This window comes from Sceloporus undulatus, chromosome 2 (assembly GCF_019175285.1).
Source record: "Sceloporus undulatus isolate JIND9_A2432 ecotype Alabama chromosome 2, SceUnd_v1.1, whole genome shotgun sequence".
Taxonomy (NCBI): Eukaryota; Metazoa; Chordata; class Lepidosauria; order Squamata; family Phrynosomatidae; genus Sceloporus; species Sceloporus undulatus.
The window spans coordinates 159555464-159581924 of record NC_056523.1 but is presented as its reverse complement, the minus strand read 5'-3'; the positions used below and the strand labels follow the sequence as shown (position 1 = coordinate 159581924).

Here is a 26461-nt window from a genome sequence, read left to right as displayed (position 1 = left end):
CTGCCCTTCTCATTGCTAGTCTTCTGCTTTCTTGACTTCAGTCTCCGTTCTGATCAATACTAGATCCACAGTATGGGAAATCTTTTAACTATTTCAATTTCCTCATTGTCTAGGTTGAATTTAAGACTACTTAGCATCAGAGAAATCCTCCCCCCCAAAAAAGGACAGAAGAAGAAGGTCTCTTTAATATGATATTTACTGGCTGGTTGGAAGCAATACATGGCACACAATGTCCAAGTGGCATTAAGTAACAGTCACTATCCAGGTGAGATCAAAAAGCATCAGAAACAGTTCTACAGCAACCACTCCCATTTCCATGCTACCCTGCGTTGTCTTTGTGGGAGTGTGAGATTGATTGTTTTGTCACCTGGGCATACTACATCATCTTTCCCAGAGTGAAACATTTGTGAGACAAGCCAGATTGTAAGGAAGGATATTCCAGAGAGCCAATATATGACAGCATGCTGGGGGTAGAACACAGAAGAGTGGGCCTGATGGCTAATTAGCACAGTATGGTTAACCAAACCAAGATTGTGCCAAGATTGAGTGGATCAGGTTTAGGGCACTGATCTGTTCTTATGGAGGAATAGCACCGGGTGTTTTCACCAGCTGTGAGTAGGAGTATGGGGAACCAACAGGGAATCAGCACCAAAACCCATATAGGAGAATTCTGTGATCCAAAACCTATTATCAAGGGGGAATAATAAAGAAAAATATAGAAGTAAGGCTGAAAGAGGTGTCAAAAATCCAGAATTGGAACTGTGCCATGTGCTAATGCCATCACATAAGGAATCACTCTCAGAAAGTTTTGAATTATGGTGCAACCCAGTCCTTTACAGAGTTGAACATACTACACAGTGCATGAGATTGCAGACTTAGAGGCTGGAAAGTGGTGCTGCTCCTGCTGTTTTGCCAGAGGGACAATTTTATAACTGTGACAAATTTGCAAATCTTGCTTCATTTCTGTGACTGTCGATGTTCAGAACAGGATCTGAAGGAAAAATAGTTATCCAGATAGTTGTCCCAAATAAAAGGAAAACAAAATGAATGGCCACTAATTGGGAACAATCTCCTCTTTAGTTTTTTGTGCATTTTTGGGCTATTTCCTCTTTATTTTGAATGCCAGCTCCCAAAAACTACCATAAGCAGACTAAAACATCCGTCAAATCTCTTACAGATGAGAGAAACAATGAAGCATTTTCTGCAAGTCAGATCTCCACCAAATACAAAATAGCTCAATCTTAAACCATCTGTTATTGCCCTAAAGTATGATCTACTCAGAAAGATATCAGGTTCAAATGCTAAAGCCTCTTTAACTAGGATGAACACATACAAATGCTATTCTTTTTCTGCCCCCCTCCACCCCATTGCAGCAACGTTAAAATTGTCCCATGGCAGAGGTGTAGGCCATAAAAGTAAGGGGCAGCCAGAAGGGGTAGGGGCACAGTTTCCTTTTGCGTTATTAATATTAAAGATGGGCTTTTGAAGCTGCAAGTTAGCAATTCTGGAACCAGATATAACAGTTATCTGGATAATGGAATTTCTCAGTTATAGGCAGAGTTTCCAGAAGGTATGGACTACAACTCCCAGAATCTTCGAGTCACAGGGGCATTTTGGGAGTTGTATTCTAAGTAAATTCCTAAGTGCATTGCAACATAACAGAACTGGGAAACTGAGATCATTAAGAGAAGCTGGCAAGTAAACATACTTAGAATTCAGCTGTCAAGTCAACTTTTGGTTTTATAGACCAGAAGGGGAGAAAGACTCCACAGACGACAAAGAAATAAAAGCTTCAAAGGGTTTGGAAGACTTGGAGAAAAATGGAAACTGAGACATCCAAATTATCTTGCTCACGTTTAGGTTCTCAGCCTAAGGCAAGCTTTCAAAAAGTTAAATCAAGGCTTGAAAAACACTGAACTGTTCTTCCTTCAACAAGGGAACAGAAACGGAAAAGAAAAAAACCTATAGGGGCCTTATCTGTCACATTCTGATACTGTTGCAATTAATAATACTGTATCTAGGAGGTGTTTAAAAGAGAACTAGCCAAGTTCTTGAAAGTTAAAAATACAGATGTAAAATGGGATAGCTAAGGGCATTCTTACAGTGAACTCCTATCTAAAACATCAAAGAAATTATGAATAATGATGATACAGTATGTGCAGGCTTCCTTGTAAGCTAGTTTCTCTCCTCTTCTAAGTTAGAAGGCCTTATGCTACTGATCCCTTCATTGACTCACCAAGCCTCCATTACGCTCCTGATTTTGTTGTGTTGCATCTTCTTGAACAGTTTTGCCAGAAGTGTCCCTGAGAGCTACATCTTTCTTTGTACAGTGCCTTCAGACTAGCCGTATAGGTACATGAACTGTATTTTAAAGGATCTGTTATGGGATAAAAAGTTTTATTCATGTAATATGGTGGCTCTACAGCAGAGATGGGAATTGCCAGATCCTCCTGATGGCATTGGACTGCAAGTCACAGCACATAGTCAATGGTGAGGGCTGAGGGGACTTGTAGTTCAATATCTGAAAGGCTGTAATTGCCCACACCAGTAGCAGTTCAATGGGACATTGAGAGGAAAGAGCAAGCCCACTTCTTGGCCTGCCATGTATCCAGTATGCTTGGTTGCTGCCAAGCCCCATTTGTCATTTCCTTTACAAAACTAAATATTACCTGCATGAGTAGTATCTGAGATGCTGGCCACTAAAAACAGGCAGCAGACACAATGAATGGGTGACAAAGAAAAATGCAAGATGAATGGTGATGAGGCCAGACAGACCTTTTAGCTCACTGGCCACCTGCTAAGAAACGGGGTCCTAAAGCAGTTGGATGAAGATACAGCTAACAACAACATTGGTGAAGGCAAGCCATTCAGCTCAAACAGATTGGGAAATAGCATGTTGAGAAATGGACTTGGCACAGAGACCAATTACACTGATAGCAGCGGCTTCAAAAGCCACCACAAAGCTTTCTTCCAGAGAAATGTATTTTTTACTAACAAAAACCTGTTTTCCAATTGAGTTACTCATCTAGAGTGGGAATGAGAAGTACAGTCAGTTGTCCACTGTCCCTCATCACTGTAGCAGCAATATGCTGCAATTTTCAATTAAAATGGAAAATGAGTCCCTTGTTTTCAAGTTGTACTCTGCAAAGTCTCCTGGAAGCATGATTCTGCTTGAATCATGCTTTCTGCCAATCTTGTTTTAAAAAAAGATATTGCCTTTATTCTGTGACTGCTCTGCCTCCAAAATTCATCAACACAGGGGCAAGATCAGTAGCAGTGGTACTAGAAGGCAGCCCCTAGTGGGTTCAGGGCGGGTTATTCCCCACACCACAGTTGCCCCTCTCCAGTCTAGACTCTGAGAGGACTGGAGAGGTGAAAGATGCCTTCAAAAACATGTGTCTCTCTGGTGATTTCCTGCACAGGGACGTGACTAAAGAAAAGAGGAAAACAGTTCTCCCTGCCTACCAAGTGGCTCCCATGGTTTAAGGTGGAAAGGAAGAAATTTTCTCTGATCAATCAACATGGCAAGACATGCAGTGCCTATACCTGTGGTCGTCATGAAGTTGAATGAAGGAAGGGAGTATGGAATGTGAAGAGAAGAAGAGGTAGAAGTAAAAACAAAATGGCAGCTAGTAGGAGGGCTGAAGTGTAGTGATAGCTTCCATTTAAATGGGGTAATAAACCAGCTCCTTGTCTGCACTTTTAAAGACACTGTCCATGATACGGAACACTGTCCTGACAATATGTTCAAAACCTTGGACGGCTCTTTTAAATTTGGACTAAAACCGAATGGAATGTATCACTCACTCAGAGGATTTTATCTTGGAAGAAGTTATCTGCCACCACTGCTGAAGCAAAGACAAAAGACAAGGTGATAAAAGTGATTAAAATCTGAGAACAAACATAACCATTAGAAACCTGGATCTGAGAAGCTATCTTTATAAGACACTATCTTTAGCATCCACGAGAAGCTACAGCTTGTGCCAGCAAAACATTCATGCCACTTAATTATGTGTAATAAACATATCATTGTGTTGGTCCACCAAAACAAATCCTAGAGTCTACAGATAGCAATCTCTTTTCATTATATATAGCATTTCTATTGGCCAGCAGGAAGTAATCAACACCCACTCATGGTAAGGAATCACAATTGTTAGATGTAGGCATATTCCTTCAGTATTTTTAAACCATCACCTTTGGCTCAGCACGTGTGAAAGCAATGTCTACATGCTGCTGTAGACTCTAAAAACCATTTGGTCCTCTGCCTTTCTCACATCTGTGACACTGCCCTGTATGCAATACAAATGAAGGGGGAACCCAGTGGTGTTCTGGACTGAGACCAGCAAAATTGACTTTGGTGCCTTTTTGTACCACATAGGACTTGACCAGAGGGGGAATGAGAGTGTGAGGTTTCCACAAGAACACAATGAAGTGAGTAGAGGAGAGGGAGACTGCTTTGGAAGGCAGGAGAAGGTCAGATGAGCTGTCAAGGACTTGCAATCTTGAAATATTGTCTCAGCAAGACCCAAAGTTTATCTGATTCAGGAAAAGAGTTATCATTTTCGAGGTGTATGATTTGCCTCTAAAGAAGAAAGGCAAAATAATGTTACTTGAAGCCTGCAATAAATAAAACAAAACACATTTATTTAGGTTTAAGTCCCAAAAGCCCAACATTAATCAAACTGGGGAAAGGAAGCTAGCATGTTAGAGGCATACAAGTGGCCTGTGATAAAGAGTTATTTATGAAGGCAAAGTAATGTCACTCCAAGGCTGCTGTATGAGAATAAAACTGTCTAGGATTAAGACCAATTGAATTCAGTGGGACTTACTTCTGAGGAAAGGTTTGGGTTGAAAGGTTGCCATTGTGTCCCATCAGTGTTAAGAACCAGTGATAAACCATATCAATCAACTTGTCAGTGACCTGTCCTTTTTCTTTTGAGTGTTTTTGGTTTTATAAGAATATCCTTGAAAACATACATTTCTTTTAAAATGGAATCAATAATCTATTTTTCATTTATTATTATTGGGGGCATTTGTGAATACAGTACTTAAGGAATATGATTATTTGTAGCATTTGTACAGCACTTTCAAGGGTTCAGAGTGCCTTGCATGCATTTATCTTGTTATCCTTACAACAACCTTGTAAGGGAATTCAGTGGTATTCTCCCTCATGTTGCAGGCCTGGGGGAGAGGGGAATGAGCTAGTGAGAGACTGAGGTTGAGAGAGGAAGAGAGATGACTGGCTAAGGCCATCTGGTGAATTCATGACAGAGGCAAGAATCAGGAACTTAGTGGTACATAGCTTCCACTTATAATCTTGATAAGAAGATCAGTTGAGAATCTCTGTAAGGAATGATTGGTTATAGTGGTTAACACAGAGAATTAAATGGTGACCAAACATTTGGTTCTCTTTGGTGTTTCTAGGTTGGTGTTGCCTAGCTAGACTTGCCAGATATCAAGATTCTGCCATTTTGCACAGTCATTGAATTCTGTGGACCTTGTGATTATACTCAAGGTTTTAATCCAAATATACCTGGCACACCTAAGCCTCACATGGCTTGATCTGGATCAAGAAAGAAACCTTTCTCTCCTCCACAAGAGAATACTGATATAGGATGGGATGGGGCTTTACTGAGCAAGATGAGAGAAGGTGTGGTAAAAAAGAAAAGAGGCACTGGAAGAGTAGAGTAGGATGAAGAAGAGTGGCATCACCCACTCCCCAGACTGTGGGCGGTTATTGCTGGGATCACAACCAGGCTGACCTCAGGAAGGCTAGAGGTGCACATTAAGGGGTATAACTGGTTTGTGAAGCCTGGCAGACAGTGCAGGAAAGTTGTCAGAGGTAAGAAGTATCATTATCATTATCATTATCATCAGTAAGGCCAGTGTGGCTTTGTGAGGAAATGGGGGAATCTGCTGCTGGGACTTCTTCTGTAGATTGGTTAGCTTTAGTGCCCATCTCCATGGCATCTGGGAGGCACTGGGTGTAGCCAGCATCACTTCTCTATCTCAGCCCTCTGCTCTTTCCTGGATTCAGTCACCACCTGCAGAAGACAAAAGAGCAGGTCACAGGATCACACCAAAGCACAGTGAATGTGAGAGCAGGCAGGACGTGAGGAGTGAGAAAAGAGCCAGCATGATGTAGTGGTTTGAATGCCAGACTATGACTCTGGGGCTGCATCTGTACTGCAGAAATAATGCAGTTTGACACTGCTTTAAATGTCATGGCTCAAAGCTATGTAATTCTGGGGTCTCTAGTTCTGTGAGATATTTAACTTTCTCTGTCAGAGAGCTCTGATGCCAAAAGAAACCACACATCTCAGAATTCCAAAGGATGGAGCCATGATAGTTAACTGCATTAATTCTGCAGTACAGATGCACCCAAGGAGAGCAGGGATTGAATCCCCACTCAGCCATGGAAGACCTTGGGCAAGTCACACTCTCTCAGCCTCAGGAAAAAGCAACAGCAAACCCTACAAGTCAAAGTCAACCAGAAAATATAACAACAAAGGGAATAGAATGAGCACTGCTAGCCCATCCACAGATTCAGAGGTAGGGTCATGTGCATTCCCCCATTCTGTGCATTCCCTCCAGGCCTTTAGCATGGGGTGAAATACATACACACACACACACACACACACACACACACACACACACACACACAAACACATTAAAAATGTAAAATAAATGTAAAACAATTGATTTGAACTGTATGAGCCTAGAGAAAGAGCAAGAGAGAGAGAGAGATCACTGACGCTAGTGGACAGAGGAACCTGGGTAGGATCTCAGTCCATTTTGTGGCCCTTTGCTCCTTCCCATATCTGATGCAAGGAGGAAAATATGCAAAAAAAAACCTACTGTGTGCAAAATTTTATAACCTGCAAAACTAAAAGAGGAGCCAGAACGTAGAATTCATTTATTTAATGAGCCACTGTTGTAGCTTGCTTCTCCTCCATAGGGAGGGGGACAGCAAAAGATCCAACCTGCATGGTTACACAATGCCACAGACCCCTCTTCATGGTGACCTATATGGTGAATCACTTCTAAGACAGGTTCACTTCAGTGATGAGTAACAGAGATTTCCCCCCTCTTTGCAAGGAGAACTAACAGCTCACAGTCTCTCCAATCTAGCCAATACAATAAATGCACAGTCTTATCATTCACAACTGAGCTGGAATAGCATAAAGAGGCCACTAGATGGTTCTACAGTGTAATTCCACTGGCTTCCCTTCTATAGTCCTTTCCCTTTGAAAAGCAGCTGGTTTTACTCACTCTCCTATCCCATAGGTTTTTTTGTGGGTTTTTTGAGCTATGTGGCCATGTTCTAGCCCTCAAAAAACCACAAAAAACTATGGATACCAGCCGTGAAAGCCTTCAATTTCACATTCTCCTATCTCACATTCTCCTCTCAACTCTGCTTGGCATCCTACTTTTTCAAATGCTGCCCCACAACCTCACTCTCTCCTCACCAGACCTTCTGAGCTTATATCAGAGCTGGACTGCTAGTTTTTGGCTCTTCCTCCACAGTTATTTCCCACCACATTGTTACAGCTCCCAAGTGTCCCAGTAGCTTCAATCTGAGTATAGTCCAGGAGGGTTCCCCTGGTAAGTGTAGCCCTATTACACACACCCCCAAAGAGGACTGGCCTGTGTCCACTCTTCTCACGCCTCACCTTATCAAAAGAATTGGCATGTTGCTTCCCATGATGGTAAGTGACTGTAAAGACATAAGGCTGCAGGCTAAGGTACCACTGTACAAGGCTTTAGTTAGTATTCTTCACACAATGTAATGTAATGGGCATGGTCAGCTACTAGGCAAAAGGGGGCACCCCAGAAATAGTGCCCTAAAGTGTATACAGACCACTTAACTGCCAAGGCCTCCCATTCTATAGTGGAATGTCATCATTGCTGAGGGTTTAATTTTTTATTCAGAGACAACATGGGATGCAGTCTGCACTCCTTATCAGCAGATCAGGGACGTAGCCAGGATTTTAGGAAGGGGGGTCCAGACTAAGTGCCACCATTATAATGAGGCTTGGGCACGGCGGTTCAGCAGCATGTACCATTCATTTTTTTAATGGAAGGGGAGGTCCGGACCCCAAGAACCCCCCCTCCTTGGCTACGTCCCTGAGGAGACATGCCATCTGCTGCTTTAACCATCCATGGACTGCAAGCCACCATTTTTGGGTAATGGCGCCACATGCATGAGACCATGCTAGCCAGCACACAGACACCACACCGCCATTACTTTTAATGGGACTTGAATACGCATGGATTTTCATATCTGCATGAGGGTCCAGAATGGATCCTCCCATGAATACAGAAGTCCGACTGTATTTCTCTTTCCCACCTTTCTGATCCAGGATTGCTCTCAACCCATATTCCAAGGAATCTGTTTGCCAAATGAAAGGTTTGGAAAAATCAGGCACTTTTAATATGTGAGCTTGATACAACTTATCTTTGAATAGTTGGAATGCCTGATCTTTTTGTTTTTCCCAGTGTAGTTTTCTTGAACTCTTTTTAAAAAATCGGTTAGTGGAGCAACTATGGCAGCAAACAGACTGTCATCAGTACAGGCTGCACCACAACTGTACACTGGATTGTGCAGGGGTAAAATATCCCTTAGTCTTTGAAAGGTGGCCATAGCCCCATGTAAGCCAAAGGTCATAAAAGTGAAGTGATAGAGCCCTTGGAGGTGGCAAAGGTAGGACCTTACCACACAGGGCACAGAAGTAGGGTCAGTTCGCATTGGTCGATGCGTATTCGCATTATAATGCATCATTCATTCACACCCGCGCTCTCTGAATACGCTTTGTCGATTCGTATTCGCGTCATATCGCATTGTTGTTTCACACCTGGGCGGCCTTCCGAATCGAGGTTTTGCGAATTGGCCAATGCGTATTCAGGCAAAGTGAGGCAAGTGCAGATTGGATAACCACACCAGCCCAATACAATGTGTATTGGCCGATTCGCATCGGCAGCCTTGCGCATGCTCTGTGGGGCTCTGAACGGGGCGCAACATTTTTAACTTCCGGGGTGAAGAATGAGGTCACTGTTTAGCGCATAATATCGCAAGAATTGCTGCCTTTAGCCATTTACGAAATGGGTATGCACCATCTGTGTGTGTGTGTGTGTGTGTGTGTGTGTGTATGCACACACATAAATACATACATACATACTTATATATATACATACATAGTGGTACAGCCAAAAGTGAGATGCCTTTTTTTATGTGTACACACACATTTGTCTATATGAGTGTTTATACACACACACACACACACATATATATATATAGATATAGATATAGATATACACACATATACACATAGTGGTACAGCCAAAAGTGTGATGCCTTTTTTATGTGTACACACACATTTGTCTGTATGAGTGTTAATATATATATATATACACACACACACACACACACACACATATACATACATATATATATATATATATATACACACACACACACACACTGTGCCACAGCCAAAAGTGTGATGCCGTATTTATATGTGTACACACACATCTGTCTGCTTGAGTGTTTGTATATATATGTGTGTGTGTGTGTGTGTATACATATACATATACTGTATATACATACACACACACACACACACACACAGATATACACACATATACACATAGTGGTACTGCCAAAAGTGTGAAGCCGTATTTATATGTGTACACACACAGCTCTGTGTGTGTGTGTGTGTGTGTATACATACATATACATATATACTCACATATACATACACACACAAACTGTGGAGCAGCCGAAAGTGTAACGCTGCATGTATATGCTTACACACACATCTTTGTGTGTGTGTGTGTGTGTGTGTGTGTGTCTGTATACACACTATACATATACATTCCCCCCCCCCGACACAAAAGGTTTCTGCTTTATCTCGTTCAATGGAAAAATCGCTCCCCAGCCCCGGCAGTTGTCCTGAAAGGGGAAAGGGCCAACGGAAGGAGATGGGGGAAATTCCAGCGCAGCATCATGGGAAATTTGTAACCCATTGGTCTTCAGGAGAACCAGTGGATTGGATGTACACACCAGCCAAAGCAGCAGAGGTTTCGCACTGGCCATCAATATGGATCCTGTGAATCCACTATTTTTGCGGACTCGCAAAACGGAGAAGCTGGCTGCCTTCAGTTCGGAACCCAGCCGTGAATATGCATTGGCCAAAGCGTATTCACGTTATATCGCATTGGTCAATACGTATTCTGAGCTCACAGGTGTGAAACACCAATGCGATATAATGCGAATATGCATCGACCAATGCGAACTGACCCTACTTCTGTGCCCTGTGTGGTAAGGTCCGTAGTCTTTCTCAAGATTCAGGAATGAGGGGGATTTGCCAGTATCCTTTGGTGAGATCCAAAGAACTCAGATACTGAACAGTCCCTAGCTTTACCATAATTTGTCTACCCTTAGCATGGGGCAGGCATCAAACTTGGATACCACATTACCCCTGCGAAAATCTACACAAAAGCACATAGTACACAGCACTCCAAAGATGGGAGAAAGGGAACAAGCTCACCTCTCCATCCTGGGTCTCAATGGTTTTGATCAGTACTGTCTTCCTTGTATGGGTCTCTACAGTGGGCTCTGGCTCTGAAACTACATGGAATAGATGCAGTAAGGAGAGAGGATCACACCACCCTCAAGATAACCATCCCCCTTCATCTCCTTGATTTAAAAAAAGATCCCTTCAGACAGTGATAGGCAATCAGAAGGATCTGGAAATGGCAAGGTGGTGATGGATGGGAGCAGGAGAGGGACAGGCAGTGGTAGTGTCTTCCATGTCTGTTTCCAAGGGAAAGCAGGCGCAACAAAGAGACTGAGCTCTATAAGTCTATGATTCTATGAACTGAGCTCTACAAGTCTATGTAGGATAGGAAAGGAGAAAGGAGAGGAATTTATACAACACACCTTAGCTGTTAACCAGTGCATTTCAAGCAAAGTCAACTATAAATCAGCTCTGGGTAGGGACTGATCAACATGGGGCACAATGAGCGCATCAGGAAAACATAATCACTTTACACAAAGGCACAAAATCCTAGATACAGTTTAGAAAAGATGCTTATTAAAATTGCAGCTATCACCATCTTCCCAGTCAGTGGTGGCCATGCAAGCTAGAGATTCTGGGAGCTGCAGTCCAAAAATGTAACTTTTCCAAGCTCCAGCACTGATGGCACAAAAATATCTTTGTGCCAACTCTTCTAGAACCCCACATTCAGGTGCAATGGCTTGCCCCTCCCACAGAGTGAAGCAATATAGGCTTACCTGTAGTCCTGATGCTGAGAGATGCCATGGAATGGACAGGAACAGTAATCCTAAAGGGAACACACTAGTGAGTAAACAGTATAACATCTAACTAGCACCTAGGCTTCCCCTTTAAAAGTCCTCTTCCATCCTTTAAAGACAGATAATATTCCCCCTGTTTTTCATTCATGCAAGAATACCCTGTAACCTGAGAAAAGAGAGAGCTACCATTCCCAACACTGTTTTAGGAGCCACCAGAACACCCCACTTGGTGCTTCCCAGACATCCTACTAAGCAAAGTAGCCAATCTACAGTCATTTGCCATCTTTGTTTCCAGAAGTGCCATATGGACCCTAAGGCATTTTAACAAAATGAAGACAGCAGGCAGCTGCAATGTGTCTGAGTGCAAGCGTGGGAGGAGAGAAGGCAGAGTAGGGCATGCTAGATGGATGTATGGGGTGGGTTGCATTTGTGTGAGAAATAATGTATGGTGGATGATCTTTTGAGAAGAACCATTGGAAAACAATTCTGTAACAAAGAGAAGGAAATGATGTGTGTTATGTAGTGGGTAATTGGGTGTGGTAAAGTGAAAGTTTTGGTAAACTTGGGAAAGAAAGAGTGTGAGTGTGTGTGTCTGACTATCTGTCTCTGCATGCATGCACACATGTGTATCAAAGAGGGAGGGAGATTTGGAAGGTCAAGTTGAAGCTTTCCTTCCGTGAAACAGGTGGAGTAGAAAACAGTGGTGTGGTCTGGGATTCAGACTTCACCTCTGTCTTTTACCTCTGAGTAAACTGTGTTTCATTGCCTCCTCTGAAATGGCGCCAGGTCCACCACTGCAGCCATTTTTCACAGTGTTCATGACACAAAATTCCAGACATGCCCAGAAAGGTTGGAGAGTTCCTGTCCATTGGTTACCCACCTGCTCTCCTCCCCCTCTAGAAGCTTGCGGTAAGTGGCAATCTCAATGTCAAGAGCCATCTTGACATTCAGCAGGTCCTGGTATTCCCGCAGGTGCCGTGCCATCTCTTCCTTCATGTGCTGGATCTCCTGCTCCAGCCGTCCCACGGTATCCTGGTACGAGCCCACCTCAGCCCCATATTGGTCCTCCAGATCCCTCATCTGCCTCAGCAAGGCTTCATTCTGGCAAGGCAAGTAGTACTGGGGTTTTATTTTTATTTTTACCATATTTTTAAAGCATAGCTTGAGCCTAGACCCCTTACACAAAAACAATAGGGCTCAAAATGATGGTGAGTAAACGGCTAAAAGAAGATGAGTCTGCTGACTCAGAGCTAGTGACTAGATTCTTGGAGCTTCGAATAAAAGTAAACCCATTTTTAAAATCTTGTTATCATCAAACTTAAACCACTCTTTGGGTGAGAAAGATAAATAAGTGAACATATACATGGAAATATACAAATATGTTCATCAGGCCCAATCTAAGCACTAACCACATTGGCTCACCAGTATCTTGTCTCCCATCCAGCACACACACTGTGGTGTCAACTTGCATTATTTTTACAGTGTAGATGAACTGAAATCACTAGAAGTAGTTTAAAGAGTAGTTTAAATTTTAAAGAGATTGTCACAGAATTCTCAGTCTTAGCAGATGAGTTGCAGTATTTAGAAAAGGCTGTTAAGAAGGAGCTGGGATTCACCATTTGTTGTTGTTAACTGGCCGCAAGTCAATCTCAACTCATGGCAACCCTATGGATGAGACATAATTCCTGAAACCCCATACCAGTGAACTCCTTAATAGAGTCCATCCATCTTTCATGTGGTCTTCCTCTCTTCTTACTTCTCCCCACTTTTCCCAGCATTATTGTCTTTTCCAATGTGTCCTCCTTTCTCATGATGTGTCCAAAGTATGACAGCCTCAGTTTGGTCTTGGCTTCCAGGGAGGTTTCCAGCTTGATCTGCTCTAGGACCCACTTGTTTGTCCTTTTGGCTGTCCATGGGATCCTCAGCACTCTTCTCCAGCACCACATCTCAAATGAATGGATTTACAAGCTTCATTTTATATGCCGCTTCATACTGCCTAAGCAGTGTCTAAGCGGTTTACAACTGTAAGCTAATTTGCCACCAACAGCCTGGGTACTCATTTTAGCGACCTCGGAAGGATACAAGCCTGAGTCGAGCTTGAGCCCTGTTGCTGGTCTTGAACTCGCAACCTTATGGTTTTGAGTGAGTGGCTGCAGTACAGGCATTTAACCACTGCGCCACCAGGGCTCCTTTTCTTTTTATCTTCTTTCTTAACTGTACAGCTCATGCATCCACACATAGTAATAGGGAATAAAATGGCTTGTATGATTCTAATTTCTGTGCTCAGTTGTATATCTTTGCATTTTAGAAGATTTTCTAGTTCTCTCATAGCTACCCTCCCCATTCTTAATCTTCTTTTGATTTCTTGACTGCAATCCCCATTTCTACCAATGTTTGATCCCAGGTATAGGAATTCTTTTACTATTTCTATTTCTTCATTGTCTAGGTTGAACTTGTGAAAGTCCTCAATAGTAATTGTTTTTGTTTTCTTTATGTTCAACAATAAGCCTGTTTTTGCACTTTCCTCCTTGATTTTCCTTACTTGTTGTTCTAGGTTGGTGAGGTTTTCTGCTAGTACTATGGTGTCATCTGCATATCTTAGATTGTTGATATTCCTACCTCCTATTTTCACTCTTCCTTCTTCTGTGTCCATGCCTGCTTTTCTTATAATATGTTCTGCATACAAGTTGAACAAATAGGGTGAAAGGATACAGCCTTGTCTAACCCCTTTATTAATTGGAAACCATTCTGTTTCTCCATGTTCTGTTCTGACAGTCGCCTCTTGTCCTGAGTACAGATTCCTCATCAGGACTATCAGATGTGTTGGCACTCTCATGTCTTTAAGGGCATTCCATAGCCTTTCATGATTTATGCAATCAAAGGCTTTGCTATAAGTCTATAAAGCACATATTGATCTTCTTTTGGAATTCCCTGGCGCACTCCATTAGCCATATTATGTTTGCAATGTGGTCCCTAGTGCCTCTTCCTTTTCTGAATCCCACTTGAACCTCTGGGATTTCTCTCACCATGTAAGGTTGGAGTCTACGGCCCTCTCCAGATGGGCCCTTTGCGGCACGTCCACGACATGCTAGGGTTGCCTCAGGGCGGCACGTGCACATGCCCTGCAACCCTAGCATGTCATGCATGCAATGCCGTTTTGCAGTGCCTTACACACGGCCTGCGTAACCGTTACGTTGCAGCTGCACAGCTCCCATACGGAGCTGCACAGCTGTGACATATATGCGCTGTCTTTGGTGCTCTGTGGCGCAGCAAAAAGGAGCCACTTTTTGAGCTCCTTTTCTGCTGCGCGGCTGTGCCACGCAATTTGTATGCTGTGGTGCAGCTGTGCAGCAGAGAGAGGCGCCGAGGAGGTGCTTCTTCTGGGCGGTCTGTACCCCGCCTATGTTGCAGAATTTTCATCATGATTTTGCTTGCATGGGAGATCAGTGCTATGGTCCTATAGTTGCTGCAGTATGTGTCTCCCTTTTTGTGGACGGGGATGTATATTGATTGCTTCCAATCTGTTGGCCATCGTTTTGTTTTCCATATCTGTTACATATGTTGGTTAGCACTAGAGCTGACTCTATCAATGTGGATTGGAGCAGTTCAATTGGAATATCATCTGTTCCTGGTGATTTGTTTTTCGCTATTTCTCTTACTGCAGTTTCCACCTCACTTTTTAGAATTTGAAGTTCATCTTCATATGGCTCTTCATTTCATATGTCCTTCATTTTGTCATCTCTTTTGTATAATTCTTCTGTGTATTGCATCCAACATATTTTTATTCCCTTCTGGTCTTGAATTATGTAATTTTTATTGTCATAGAGCATCCCAGTCCTTGGTTTGATCATTACATACAAAAAATAATGAAAACAGAGCTTGGAAATACTGAATGATTTGGACCACATTTCCCATAATCTCCTACATGATGTTGAGAGCTGTGGTCCAAAAAAAAGCAATTTTTGCATTTTGCTAGAAATAGAATCTGAGGTTCAGGTTCTTGCTGAGGTTTTGTTCAACCAGCAGGAGCATCTCCTGCAGAGGGCGGCACTGAGTCCATTCTGCCTATGCACAAGTCTCAGTGATCAAAGCAGAGGGATCTTGGGATACAGAGCAAAGCATCTCAGGAAAGACAAAATCTTATGGGTCTGTCCCAGGAAAAAGGACCAGAGTCTCATGCTAGCATAGTGCAGAGGGAGACTACTCACAGTTCCTTTGAGCCCATCCACCTCACAGGTGAGACTCTGGATCTGGCGCCGGGATTCATTCATCTCCTGTTTGGCCTGGCGAAGCGCCTCATGGTTCCTGTTGGCTGCATCCGAAAGGTCAGCAAACTGCAAGAAATTAGGGGGTGGAAGTTTTTTCAAAACACGGGGAAGAGCCCCAAGAGCAAAGAAAAGTTCTCCTGTTAGGTGGAAGCATTTGCCTCCAGCCAGCCTGGGAAGAGGGTTGAGTGAACCAGGAAATTCACACTTAATTGTTCTAGTTAACAAGGCCAGCTTGAAACAGTAGATTGTCCCCTGTATCTAGGAATGTGGAGGATACAGAAAGTTGCCTGAGAATAGGACAGTGTAGCCCAGTAATGTCCACCCAGCCCAGTACTTTTTACTTTGACTGGCACCAGCTTCCCATGGTCTTAGGAAGAAATCACTCCTACACAAGGGTTACTTTTTTCTTCTTAATTGCAGATGCCAGCTATCATACCTGGGACCTTCTCAACACTACTAGTGGGCAATGGTCCTTCCTCACACTTGCAGCAGCCCCAACCTTGTCCTGCACAGAATTCACGGCAGCAAACAGAGTTTTCACAGAGTTATCCTCACAGAAACCCTACAGGGAGTTTCACAGCCAAATAGACATCTGAACCCAGACCTTGGCTATCCCAAGGACACTATGCAGGTTCTGTCAAGATACGCCCCAGCCACCCGCAACACATAATCCCCTCTAGTTTAGGTACCTTGGATTTGTACCACTCTTCAGCCTCTTGAAGATTCTTGACAGCGATGCTCTCATACTGGGTGCGGATCTCTTTCAGGGCAGCCGTCAGGTCTGGCTTGGCCTGCTCCACCTCAACTTGCACCTGCTGCTGGCTGTGGATGCTCACCTGCATGTCGTGCATCTCCTACATGTGTCAGGCCCAAAGGGAGGCATGTCAGAGACATACAAGGATGCATCAGTTGTGAAAAATGATTGGTACACATAAGGTCAATTGTGCATCACAGAGCCATATGAGGGCCATGCAGAAAAAGCAGAACACAAATGACAAAAGATCCAATTTGATACACATACAACACAATAACATTACACATGGTAACAAGAATTTGAAACTCTACACAAAAAATGGCATTGTTTAGAATTAGAGACATCATAAGAGAGTTGCCCACCCACAGACGAACTATCAGGCTGACAGACAAAATGCAAAACAAAAACAAACCACCCACATTGTCACTGAATTTCTCAGGGAGATCAGCTCTGCCCAGCCTAAACACACAGGCTAGAATCCTGTTGGTAACACATGTACACTCTATGCACACATATGTCCTTTCATAAATATTGTAAAAGGAGCTATTTAGTGGCTCCTAAATAACTCTCCCCTCCCACTTTGTACACCTGCTGTAAATAACAAGCTTAGCCATTCAATGGGCAGCGAAGAAATCATTTAGTGGCTGCAGGAATTGTGGGGCACCATGGTTATACAGTGGACCCTTGTTATACGCTGGGGTTTGGTTCCAAGATCCCCTGTGGATAACAAAATCTGTGTATGCTCAAGTCCCATTAAATATATATATCTCTCTGGCTTTACTTCGCGAACGAAGATTCAGGAAGGACTCATCCTGCACTTTCTACGAGCGTACTGATGACTAAAAAGGCCAATCCGAGATAAGCAAGTCTGGTTGCAAAAAGCACAGCAGAAAGTCTCCTTGGGTGATGTTTCTGGGTTGTGGTTCTTTCTGCGTTGTCGTTTCTCTTTGAGACTCATTCGGCGTGAGCTTTCAAAAAAGGCTGCAGCATCGTGGATAGTGCGTCTCCATGCCTCCCGGTATGAGGCTAGGGCGGACCATTGTTGGTGATCTATCTGGCCAAGCCTGAGATGTTGTTTCAGGGAGTCCTTGTATCTCTTCTTTGGGGCACCCCTCTTACGCTGACCCATGGCGAGTTCACTGTAGAATACTATTTTTGGGAGGCGATGGGCCTTCATCCTAGAAACATGTCCTGCCCAGTGCAGCTGCATTCTCAATGCTGGTGGTCCCTGCTTGCTCAAGGACAGCAACATTTGCAACATAGTCAGTCCGTATATTTAGAATTGTGTGTAAACAGCGCTGATGAAAGCATTCGAGGAGTCGTAGGTGTTGGCGATAGGTGACCCATGTTTCAGACCCATAACAGAGAATAGACAGTACAATGGCTCTATACACATTGATTTTTGTGCTTCGCCTCAAGTGTTTGTTACTCCAGACTCTTTTGTGAAGCCTTCCGAATACACTATATGCCTTTGCTAATCTGTGATCGATCTCTTTATCAATCTTGGCATCTGAGGAGATGATACTTCCCAGGTAGGTGAACTGCTGAACGGACTTAAGCACAGATTTGCCTACAGTGATGTGGAGATGGTAGTGTTCTTCCTGAGGTGCCAGCTGGTAGAGAACTTCCATTTTCTTCAGGCTGACTTCCAGCCCAAAGAGCTCTGCAGCTGTAGCAAAACAAGATGTTAGGCGCTACAGAGCTGCTTCCGTATGGGCAACAAGGGCAGCATCATCAGCAAAAAGCAGCTCACGGACTAGATAGTTTAGAGTCTTAGTGCGGGCCCTCAGGCAGCTTAAGTTAAACAGGCTGCCATCAGTATGGTAGCGTATATAAATGCCGTCTTCTTCTTCAAGAGCTGCCATAGCCCTTTGGAGCATCATGCTGAAGAAGATTGTAAACAGACTTGGAGCAAGAACACAATCTTGTTTCACACCATTAGTTATTAGAAAGGGCTCTGAGAGAGCGTCGCCATATCTGACTTGACCTTGCTGGCCTTCATGTAGCAGGATGATCATTTTGAGGAACTGGGGGGGAGGGCACCCTATTCGTTCCAGGATCTGCCACAGACCTTTTCTACTCACAGTGTCAAAGGCTTTGGTGAGGTCGGCAAATGTTACATAGGGGTCCTTTGTTCTGCTCTCTACATTTCTCTTGCAGTTGTCTAAGGGCAAATACCATGTCTGTAGTGTTCCTATTAGCTCTAAAGCCACATTGGCTTTCAGGATGAAGTTCTTCTGCAATAGCAGGAACTAATCTGTTCAGGCGTATCCTCATTAAATATAATGACATAGTAAAATGGTATCCCTTATAAAAAATGGAAAATCAAGGTTTGATATTTGAAATTTATACTTTTTTTAACATTTTCAAACCATGGATGCTTGAATACGTGTATAAAAAGGGCCGACTGTAAATGGGATTTAGAAAAAGCAGTGCTCTTCCTTTTGGATTTCCATTGTATTTGCTGAATATCTGGGACTGCTGCTGTTCTCTCATGGCTGCAGAAGAGCAGATGGATGGTTCCTGGTATCCTGTACCCGTGCTGGGGTATAACTATAGTGTAACTATGGAGTGGACAAAAAAGAAGACATTGCCCCCTAATAAGAATTTTCCTTCACTCCCAAAATATCTAGGGTTCTGTGGACATTGTGCACCTTAAAAGTACCTTGTTTTATGCACAGCTTTCCCTGCAAATGTGTATCCAAGGCAATTCTCCTGCAACCTTCAATGCTACTCTTTTTTTTAGCAGCCAAGTGAGATAAAAAAATATCAGTGAATAACTACAATAAATCAAGTGCCTTCTGCCCTTATGCCAGGCCTACCTCCTCATGCAGTTTTTTGAGGAATTCAATTTCATCCATGAGGGATTCAATCTTGCGTTCCAGCTCCAAGCGAGAAAGAGTGGCATCATCCACATCCTTCCACATCAAAGAAAAGAGAAAAATAGTAAACAAAGTCAAGGATAACTTATCCATCTCTTTCAATTTTCACGTAAAATGTGAAAGGAACAGTGCAGGACAGAAGGTAGTCAGGCGGACATGGGTGGAAGTTAGGGGATGGGACAGGATTCCCTGGCTCAGCACAACTAGGGAAGTCTACAGAGCTGCCAAAATGGCATTCAAAAACTAGTCCTGATCTTTGACATATAAGCAATGGATGAGAACAATAGTGTAGGTGAACACGCTCATTCATACATGGGTGTTAGATCCAAAGTGTGAGACCAGTATGAAAAGGGAAATGTGGACTGATGAAACAGAAAAGATGGGTTTGCTCACCTTGCGGAACAAAACCAAGTTATTCTCAGCATCTTCACGCTTGTGCATTTCCTCATCCAGCCTGCAGAGAGAGCAACAAAGACATGCAAACATGACTTGCCTTATTTCTAGTGTGCACAGGGCCAGACTGCAACCCTGACTCTGACCACACCCTATCTTACCCAACACATCCCCTTTCTTATATCAGAAAGTATATGTATATATATATATATATATATATATAGAGAGAGAGAGAGAGAGTACCGTGTGTGTGTGTATACACACACACACCTCCCTGCCCTTTGGACATCATATATACCTTTACTGTAACCCAGAGGTACTCAAACATTTTACCCTTGGGACTCCCACTTTACATCTATAAATGGACAAAATGCCCCCTGACTCAGTATAGCATATGAATAAAAATATTTTATTTAATGTATGTATTTTCATGCACACATTCATATATATTTGTATTTTAGCATTTTATCAGGAAATAACATTGTTCAAGTAAATTCAATATTTGACTAAATGCATGTGTAAATTTTACACATAAAAATGTCTGGATGATGATGAGGAGGGATCAGGGCCTCTAAGTCTTGTATCCCTCTGTGAGCAACCCTTGCACCCTCTGGTGCCATCCTCCGCCATTTGAGAACCACTGTTGTAATCTCTCCTTGCTGCCATCCACAAAACCACATGTTGGAGAAGTTACTTTTTTCACTATAATTGTCACAATCCCTCAGCCAACTTGCCTGGCAGCCATGCTAGCTGGCAGATTCTGAAAGCCAGGCTGCTTAATTTTCAAAGATGTTGCTGTGTTTGTTTCTTGCAGCAAAAAAGGAAGAAGGAAGAAGGGGAAGAAAAAGAAATGTAGCAGCATCTTTAAGATAACTGGTTTTTATTTTTGTATAAGCATTCATGGATATAAATCCCCTTTTTCAGATGTAGTGCACAGTGATAGTAGATGCATTGAAAACAGTATTCTATTACATCCCATCCTATTTCCATACCATTGTAAATATACATTGTGCCTGAGCACTTGTCATCATTCTGTACTGCTTCCAAAGAAGTGGGTTCATATCCACGAAAGCATATGCAAAAACAAAACCAGTTAGTCTTAAAGGTTTTGCCGCATTTGTTTTTCTCTTCCTCCTTTTTATCATGTTTAACTCTTTGCCAATGGCCAACAGAAGGGTATGTGAAATGAACTTCTCCAGTTACCTTCTTTTTCTGTGTGCTTGCCAGTGTGTCTGTGTGTTTGCATGCCTACAATACGCCTGTCAATTTATGGTGACACCATGAATTTCATAGGGTTTTCTTAGGCAAGGAATACCCAGAGGTGGTTTTGCCAGTTCCTTTCACTGAAATACAGCCTACAGCATCTGGCCTCCCATCCAAGTACTAAACAGTGTTGACTCTGCTTATCTTCCAAGATCAAACAGGATCTAGTGCCTTTAGGGCAGTGATGTCCAAACTCTGGCCCTCCAGGTGTTTTTGGACTTCATTTCCCAGGAGCCCCAGCCACCTTGGCCAATAGCTTGGGATTCTGGGAGCTGAAGTCCAAAACATGTGGAGGGCCAGAGTTTGGACATCACTGCTTTAGGATATTTGGGCCCTTCTTCTTGGCACTGCACAGAAGAGTAAATAAACAACAGGCTTACTCAATGCTGATAAACTACATCTCTCATTATCTCACCACATTAGCTATGAGAGCTAGGGTGGATGGGAGTTGCAATCCAACTTAATTGCAAAAGAAACATTCCACAACCTTGGGATAAGGGGCAAAAGAGAAAGGTAAGTATGACTAGAGAGATTTGGTTGGAGGAGAGATGCAAATTTAGTGAAATTAAACAAATTCCGAAACAGTTTACAGGCATTAGCAGTGGGTTTAAAAAAAAAGTATCCCATTCTTTTCATGTGAAGTAAATATCTATTATTATTAACCTTTGGATAAAATTTAGATAAAACATTTTTGCCCAAAGAGCAGGTGGCAGCTCCTATATGGCCACACCCTTCTCTTCTGATGCATCGCTCAGTATTCCACTCACCCACATATACATATCACTTGGAAGATGAAAATATTTAAGAAGGGCAAGATGGAAGATAGGCAGCTCTACTGCTTTGCACACATAAAGGAAGAGCCCTGCTTCAAAGTTCCTCTCTCTTCCAGGCTTCCAACCCTTATGCTTTTCTCTCCTCTTTTCCAGCTGCCCCATTCGCTACACCATGAGCAATGCCAGGTTGCGGAAATGTAAACCACACCCCATGGAGCCTTGAGGGAATGCAGTCTTGGTTCCTTTTCCCCTTAGTTTGGTTCTGCCCATACATCTCAGTTAATGGGGTAATGAGAACCAGTGTAGTGTAGTGGTTTGAGTGGAGACCAGGGTTCAAATCCCTGCGCGCCATGCAAACCCACTGGGTGACATTGGGCAAGTCACACTCCTCCGCCTCAGAGGAAAGCAAAGGCAAAGCCCCTGTGGACAAATCTTGCCAAGAAACCCCTGTGATAGGTTTGCCTTACGGTCGCTATACTGTACATCAGAAACAACTTGAAAACCCAGAACAACAAATAGGGTGATGGCCATAATGAGATATGCACAAAAATGCTCCTATCCTATGATGAAAGAGGCTCACAGTATCAGATGGGGGGGGGGGGGCTTATGCACGAACCATTGCCCTAACTTGAAGAGATGGCTGCAGGTAACACACTCAGGCTGGCATCTGCTGCACCAGACTCTTGCCTAGTCATACCCAACTCCACCATGTCACTCCTTCATTGCCACCCCACACTCCTAGAGCACCCACTGCTAACACCACCACCGCATTCTACAAAGAGCCACACCCTCCTCCCTCCTTCCTCCCCTGCCCCATCCAGGCATCCCATGGGTGCCACAAAGCCAAAGGAGAATGGTCCAAACCATGAAAGTCCACCTCTCCTCCTGCCACACCCCACCACCTTCTGCTGGTTCCTCCCAAGCACCATGCTCTCCTGCCCCACCCTATAGGGGGGCAAGCTCTTTTTTTCTGGATGCCTGGGTGCTTTCCTTTGCTGCACTTCAACATCCACTCCTGACCTGTGATGCCTTGCCAGACACATCCCGTTAGCGGAGCACTTCATCAACACACCTTTTCTGCCTTCCTCCTTGGCTCACCTCAAGGACCAATCAGGAATTATACTTCTTTTTCTGCATGCATCACTTTTTTTGGGGGGTGCCACCTAGAAATTCCCACCTACTTTGCCTTGTGTGCATCTTTCACATCTCATCCTCTCTGAAGTTCAGGACAGAACACAGATTCAGCATGGGAGGTAGCACACAGCTGCATCCCACCAAAGCCATCCTCTCAAATCCCAGATTCCAGGTTCAAAGTCTTGAGCCCCAGTCCTACGTGACCACGCAGCACAGCGCTATGAATGCTTACTCAGAAGAGATCTCCAGAGTATTCAGCCAGGCTCAGGCCCACATAAGTGTACCTAGATTTGCAGCCTCTGTCAGTTTAGATACAGCCCCTCCCTCAGTATTGATGCACCATCCAAATGCTGGGTTCATGCCTTTATAACCCAGCATTGGACATAAACAGCTGGAACTGGGATGTAACCAGTAATGCCTTCCTTTGGGCTGGAGATTAATATGATTCCCAACCCAGAGCAATCCCTGGGCCACTGAATTCTTCCCTCTAATGCAAAGGCCCAGAATACAAAAGAAAAACTGTTCCAACAGATTTGACATTTGTCTTATATGCAGTTGGAATATTTGCTGTATACATCAGGTAAAAAAAAAAGCAAGTATGACACAGGTTTACTTGGCTCCTATTTGTTTACTGATCTTGAAATGCAGTACAAAACTTGTATGTCTTTATGTGGCTGCTTGCTGAGACATAATAGTAATAATAATAATAATAATAATAATAATAATAATAATTTATATCCCATTTCTCCAGTTGAATTGAGGCGGCTTACAACATTAAGCAGCATTAAAATACATTAAAATACTAAATAATGATTAATATCATAAAAACCTTATAACCTAGAAACCCACTCACCCTCAAATTTAAAATGACATTTCATCCTTTTGCATCCTTTTGTTTCTTTGGAGAGCTGGAAATTAAGGAGGCAAAAACCTTCCCTGAGCAGCCCAGCACCAGGGCTGTCTCTCTCTGCTCTAAGGATGAGGGGCAGAAGAAGACAGATGGTGGCTGTCTGTCTGATGTAGCCTATGGGACACCCTCTATGTTGGAGATTACTCTCCAGCTCTGCCTTGCTGTAATAGCCCATTGCTTGCAATAAGACTAGGAATCCCACTCGTGTAGTTGTGTGTCTTCACACATATGGTGATCCCACTCATAGTACCAAGCAAATCTACTCTTTTCTTCAGAGTCTAAAGTTGGGGAGGGAGGGCTTAAAAGGAGCATAGGGGGCAGAGCTGGAGCCTCTCCCTATTCCAAAACTTGACTGGCTGAGATTAGTGAATGGTAAAATGGTGGATAGAAAAGGCACTTTGCATATGTTCAGAGAGTGCTTCCTCACCTACCCCATTGTGGACTCAAAACTGAACATTGCTGTGGGAGCTGTTATATGGATTGCATTCTGTGTGGCATAGCAGTTTGAGTGTTGAAACCTGCTCAACTTTGAAACCCAATGGGTGACCTTGGGCAAGTCACACACTCTCAGCCTCTGGGGAAGGCAATGGCAAACCTCCTCTGAACAAATCTTGCCAGGAAAACCCCATGATAGGTTCGCTTTAAGATCACCGTAAGTCAGAAATGACTGGAAGGTATACCATAACAAGAAAACCTATGTTGAGAGAGTACCTCTTCACCTGCCCCCTCAGGGACTACGAACTGAACGTTACTAGGGAGAACTGCCTAAAACAAAGTCCTGATTTATACAGACTGCATTCTCGGCCCTTAGATTAATTCTCTCAGAAGCATCTCTAACCCGGGATGACTAGACATCCTCCGTTTCCAGGAAATGTCCGACATGTCAGCCTTCTGCCCAGGAGGAATCCCACAAGGTCCTCCATTTGGAGCATGACTTAAGAAGCATCAATTTACATTTCTTTGAGTGTTTTTAGCTGTTATTTGGTCATGTCCTCCAGTTTGCTGGGCCTTGTCCTCCTTTGCAGGTAAGCCATCTGGTGCCTGGGCTCTAACCCACCCCTCCATAGGGAAGGGGGCTTGCAATGCTCTTCATCCCTCATTCCCACTCCCCCGAAAGTCAGCTAGAGAGAGAGGGCAAAAAGCCCCTTCTCAAATTCCAGGCCGCCCCCTCCTTCCCTCCTTGCTGACCTGTGCTTGAGGGCCTCCAGGTCCTCGGCCAGGCTGTCCCTCTCCAGCTGGAGCCGGTCTCGGTCCTTGGCCAGGGCCTGGAGCTGCCCGCGGAGCTGCCGGAGCTCGCCCTGGAAGAGCTGGGAGGCCCGGGGGGGCTCCTGGGCGCGGGCCTGGCCCAGTTCGGCGGCGAGGGCGGCGTTCTGGCCCTCCAGGAAGCGGACCTTCTCGATGAAGGAGGCGAAGCGGTCGTTGAGCTCCTGCAGCTCCAGCTTCTCGTTGCTCCGCGTGGCCAGGAACTCCGCGTTCAGCGCCTCGGCCCCCGAGAAGTCCAGCGCCGGGCCCTTCTCCCCGAAGAGCGCCGCCGGCGAGCGAGGATGGAGGCCCGGGCGCAGCAGCAGCAGCTGGGGGCCCGCCGTGGCCCCGCGGGAGGAGCGGAGCCTGGAGGCCGAGGAGGCCGAGGAGGAGGAGGCGGCGAAGCGGGACGAGGAGGAGGAGTAGGAGCCGGCCGAGCCCAGCATCCCCGACGGCGCTGGCCCGAAGGTGCGGCGGTAGGAGGTGGAGGAGGCCCGCAGGTGGCTCATGGTGGCCCCGGAGGAGAGAGGGAGCAGCTACCGCAGGAGAAGCGAGAAGGAGAAGCAGCAGAAGAAGGCGCCGGCTTTCCCGGGAGCCGCTTTATAGGCGGCCGAGGGCGGGCTCCTCCTCCTCCTCCTGCTGCTGCTGCCTTGGATGCGGCCCAGAGCCCCGCATTGCAGAAGGAGGAGGAGGAGGGAGGCTCCCCGCAGGAGGTCCAGGCCCTGGCACCTTCTTCCCAAAGCAAAGCCCCACCCGCTCCCAGAGCAATGCCAAGCCGGGCTCCACCTTGGGGCATCCCTCCTGGACCCAGGGATGGAGGACGTGGCCCCGGGAAAGGAGGATGGCTGGCTGGGCACCCTGCAGGCCAAGGGCAAGGCGGCGGGCCAGGGCTTGGCTCGGTGGGCTTTTCCTAGTCGGAACCCAGGAGGCCCGGTTCGTCCTCAGACCAAGCGACAGCCAGCCTCCGTCTCACGCAACTCCTTCACGAGGCAAACCCTAGCATTTTTTGGGGAACACACTCCTTCCTCGGAGGCCTTTAAGCAGAGGCTGGATGGCCATCTCTTTGATTGAGAGTTCCTGCATGTCAGAAGGGGGTTGGACTGGGTAGCCCTTGGGGTCTCTTCCAACTCTATGTTTCTGTGATAGAATCATAGAGGAGTTGGAGGAGACCCCAAGGGCTATGCAATCCCACCTCGTTCTGTCTTCAATCAAAGCACCCGGCCTCTGCTCAAAGACCTCCAAGGAAGGAGACTCATCCACGCTCCATTGAAGGAATGTGTTCCTCTGTCCAACAGCTCTGACCGTCAGGATGTTCCTCCTAATGTTGAGCTGGAATCTCTTTTTGTGTAGTTTGCATTCATTGTTCTGGAGCCTATGCTTTTCTGCTTGATACAGTCCCCATGAGGAAGCTTTCTGCAGAACGAAGAGAGGCAAAAGTTTGAATAACTGGTGGGAAAAGATGGAACCTAAGTGTCTTACCGCTCCACCTTTTCTTTTTGCTGGCCTTTCTGGTTTAGGAGGGAGA

General features: G+C 44.6%; 1 protein-coding gene across 2 annotated transcripts; it reads right to left on the bottom strand.

Annotated features, from left to right (window-relative positions):
- Window positions 1–187: 187 nt before the first annotated feature.
- Window positions 188–25531, bottom strand: PRPH (peripherin). 2 transcript variants are annotated; one of them, XM_042454717.1, is made up of 9 exons: window positions 24883–25531; window positions 19615–19675; window positions 19162–19257; window positions 16275–16439; window positions 15526–15651; window positions 12198–12418; window positions 11297–11346; window positions 10551–10630; window positions 188–6044 (listed from the first exon to the last, which is right to left on the bottom strand). In XM_042454717.1, the coding sequence occupies exons 1-9, from the start codon at window positions 25443–25445 to the stop codon at window positions 5997–5999; spliced, it is 1410 nt and encodes a 469-aa protein (XP_042310651.1). In that variant the 5' UTR covers window positions 25446–25531; the 3' UTR covers window positions 188–5996. The 2 variants fall into 2 exon arrangements, with proteins under 2 accessions (XP_042310651.1, XP_042310652.1); XM_042454718.1 differs by lacking the exon at window positions 10551–10630.
- Window positions 25532–26461: the final 930 nt, after the last annotated feature.

Coding starts and splice junctions, on each gene's coding strand:
- PRPH (XM_042454717.1), bottom strand. CDS start 25,445: ATGAGCCACCTGCGGGCCTCCTCCACCTCCTACCGCCGCACCTTCGGG. Junction 16,440..19,161: donor TCAAAAAACTGCATGAGGAG/GTAGGCCTGGCA, acceptor TGACACATGTAG/GAGATGCACGACATGCAGGT. Junction 10,631..11,296: donor TCTCAGCATCAGGACTACAG/GTAAGCCTATAT, acceptor TATTCCATGTAG/TTTCAGAGCCAGAGCCCACT.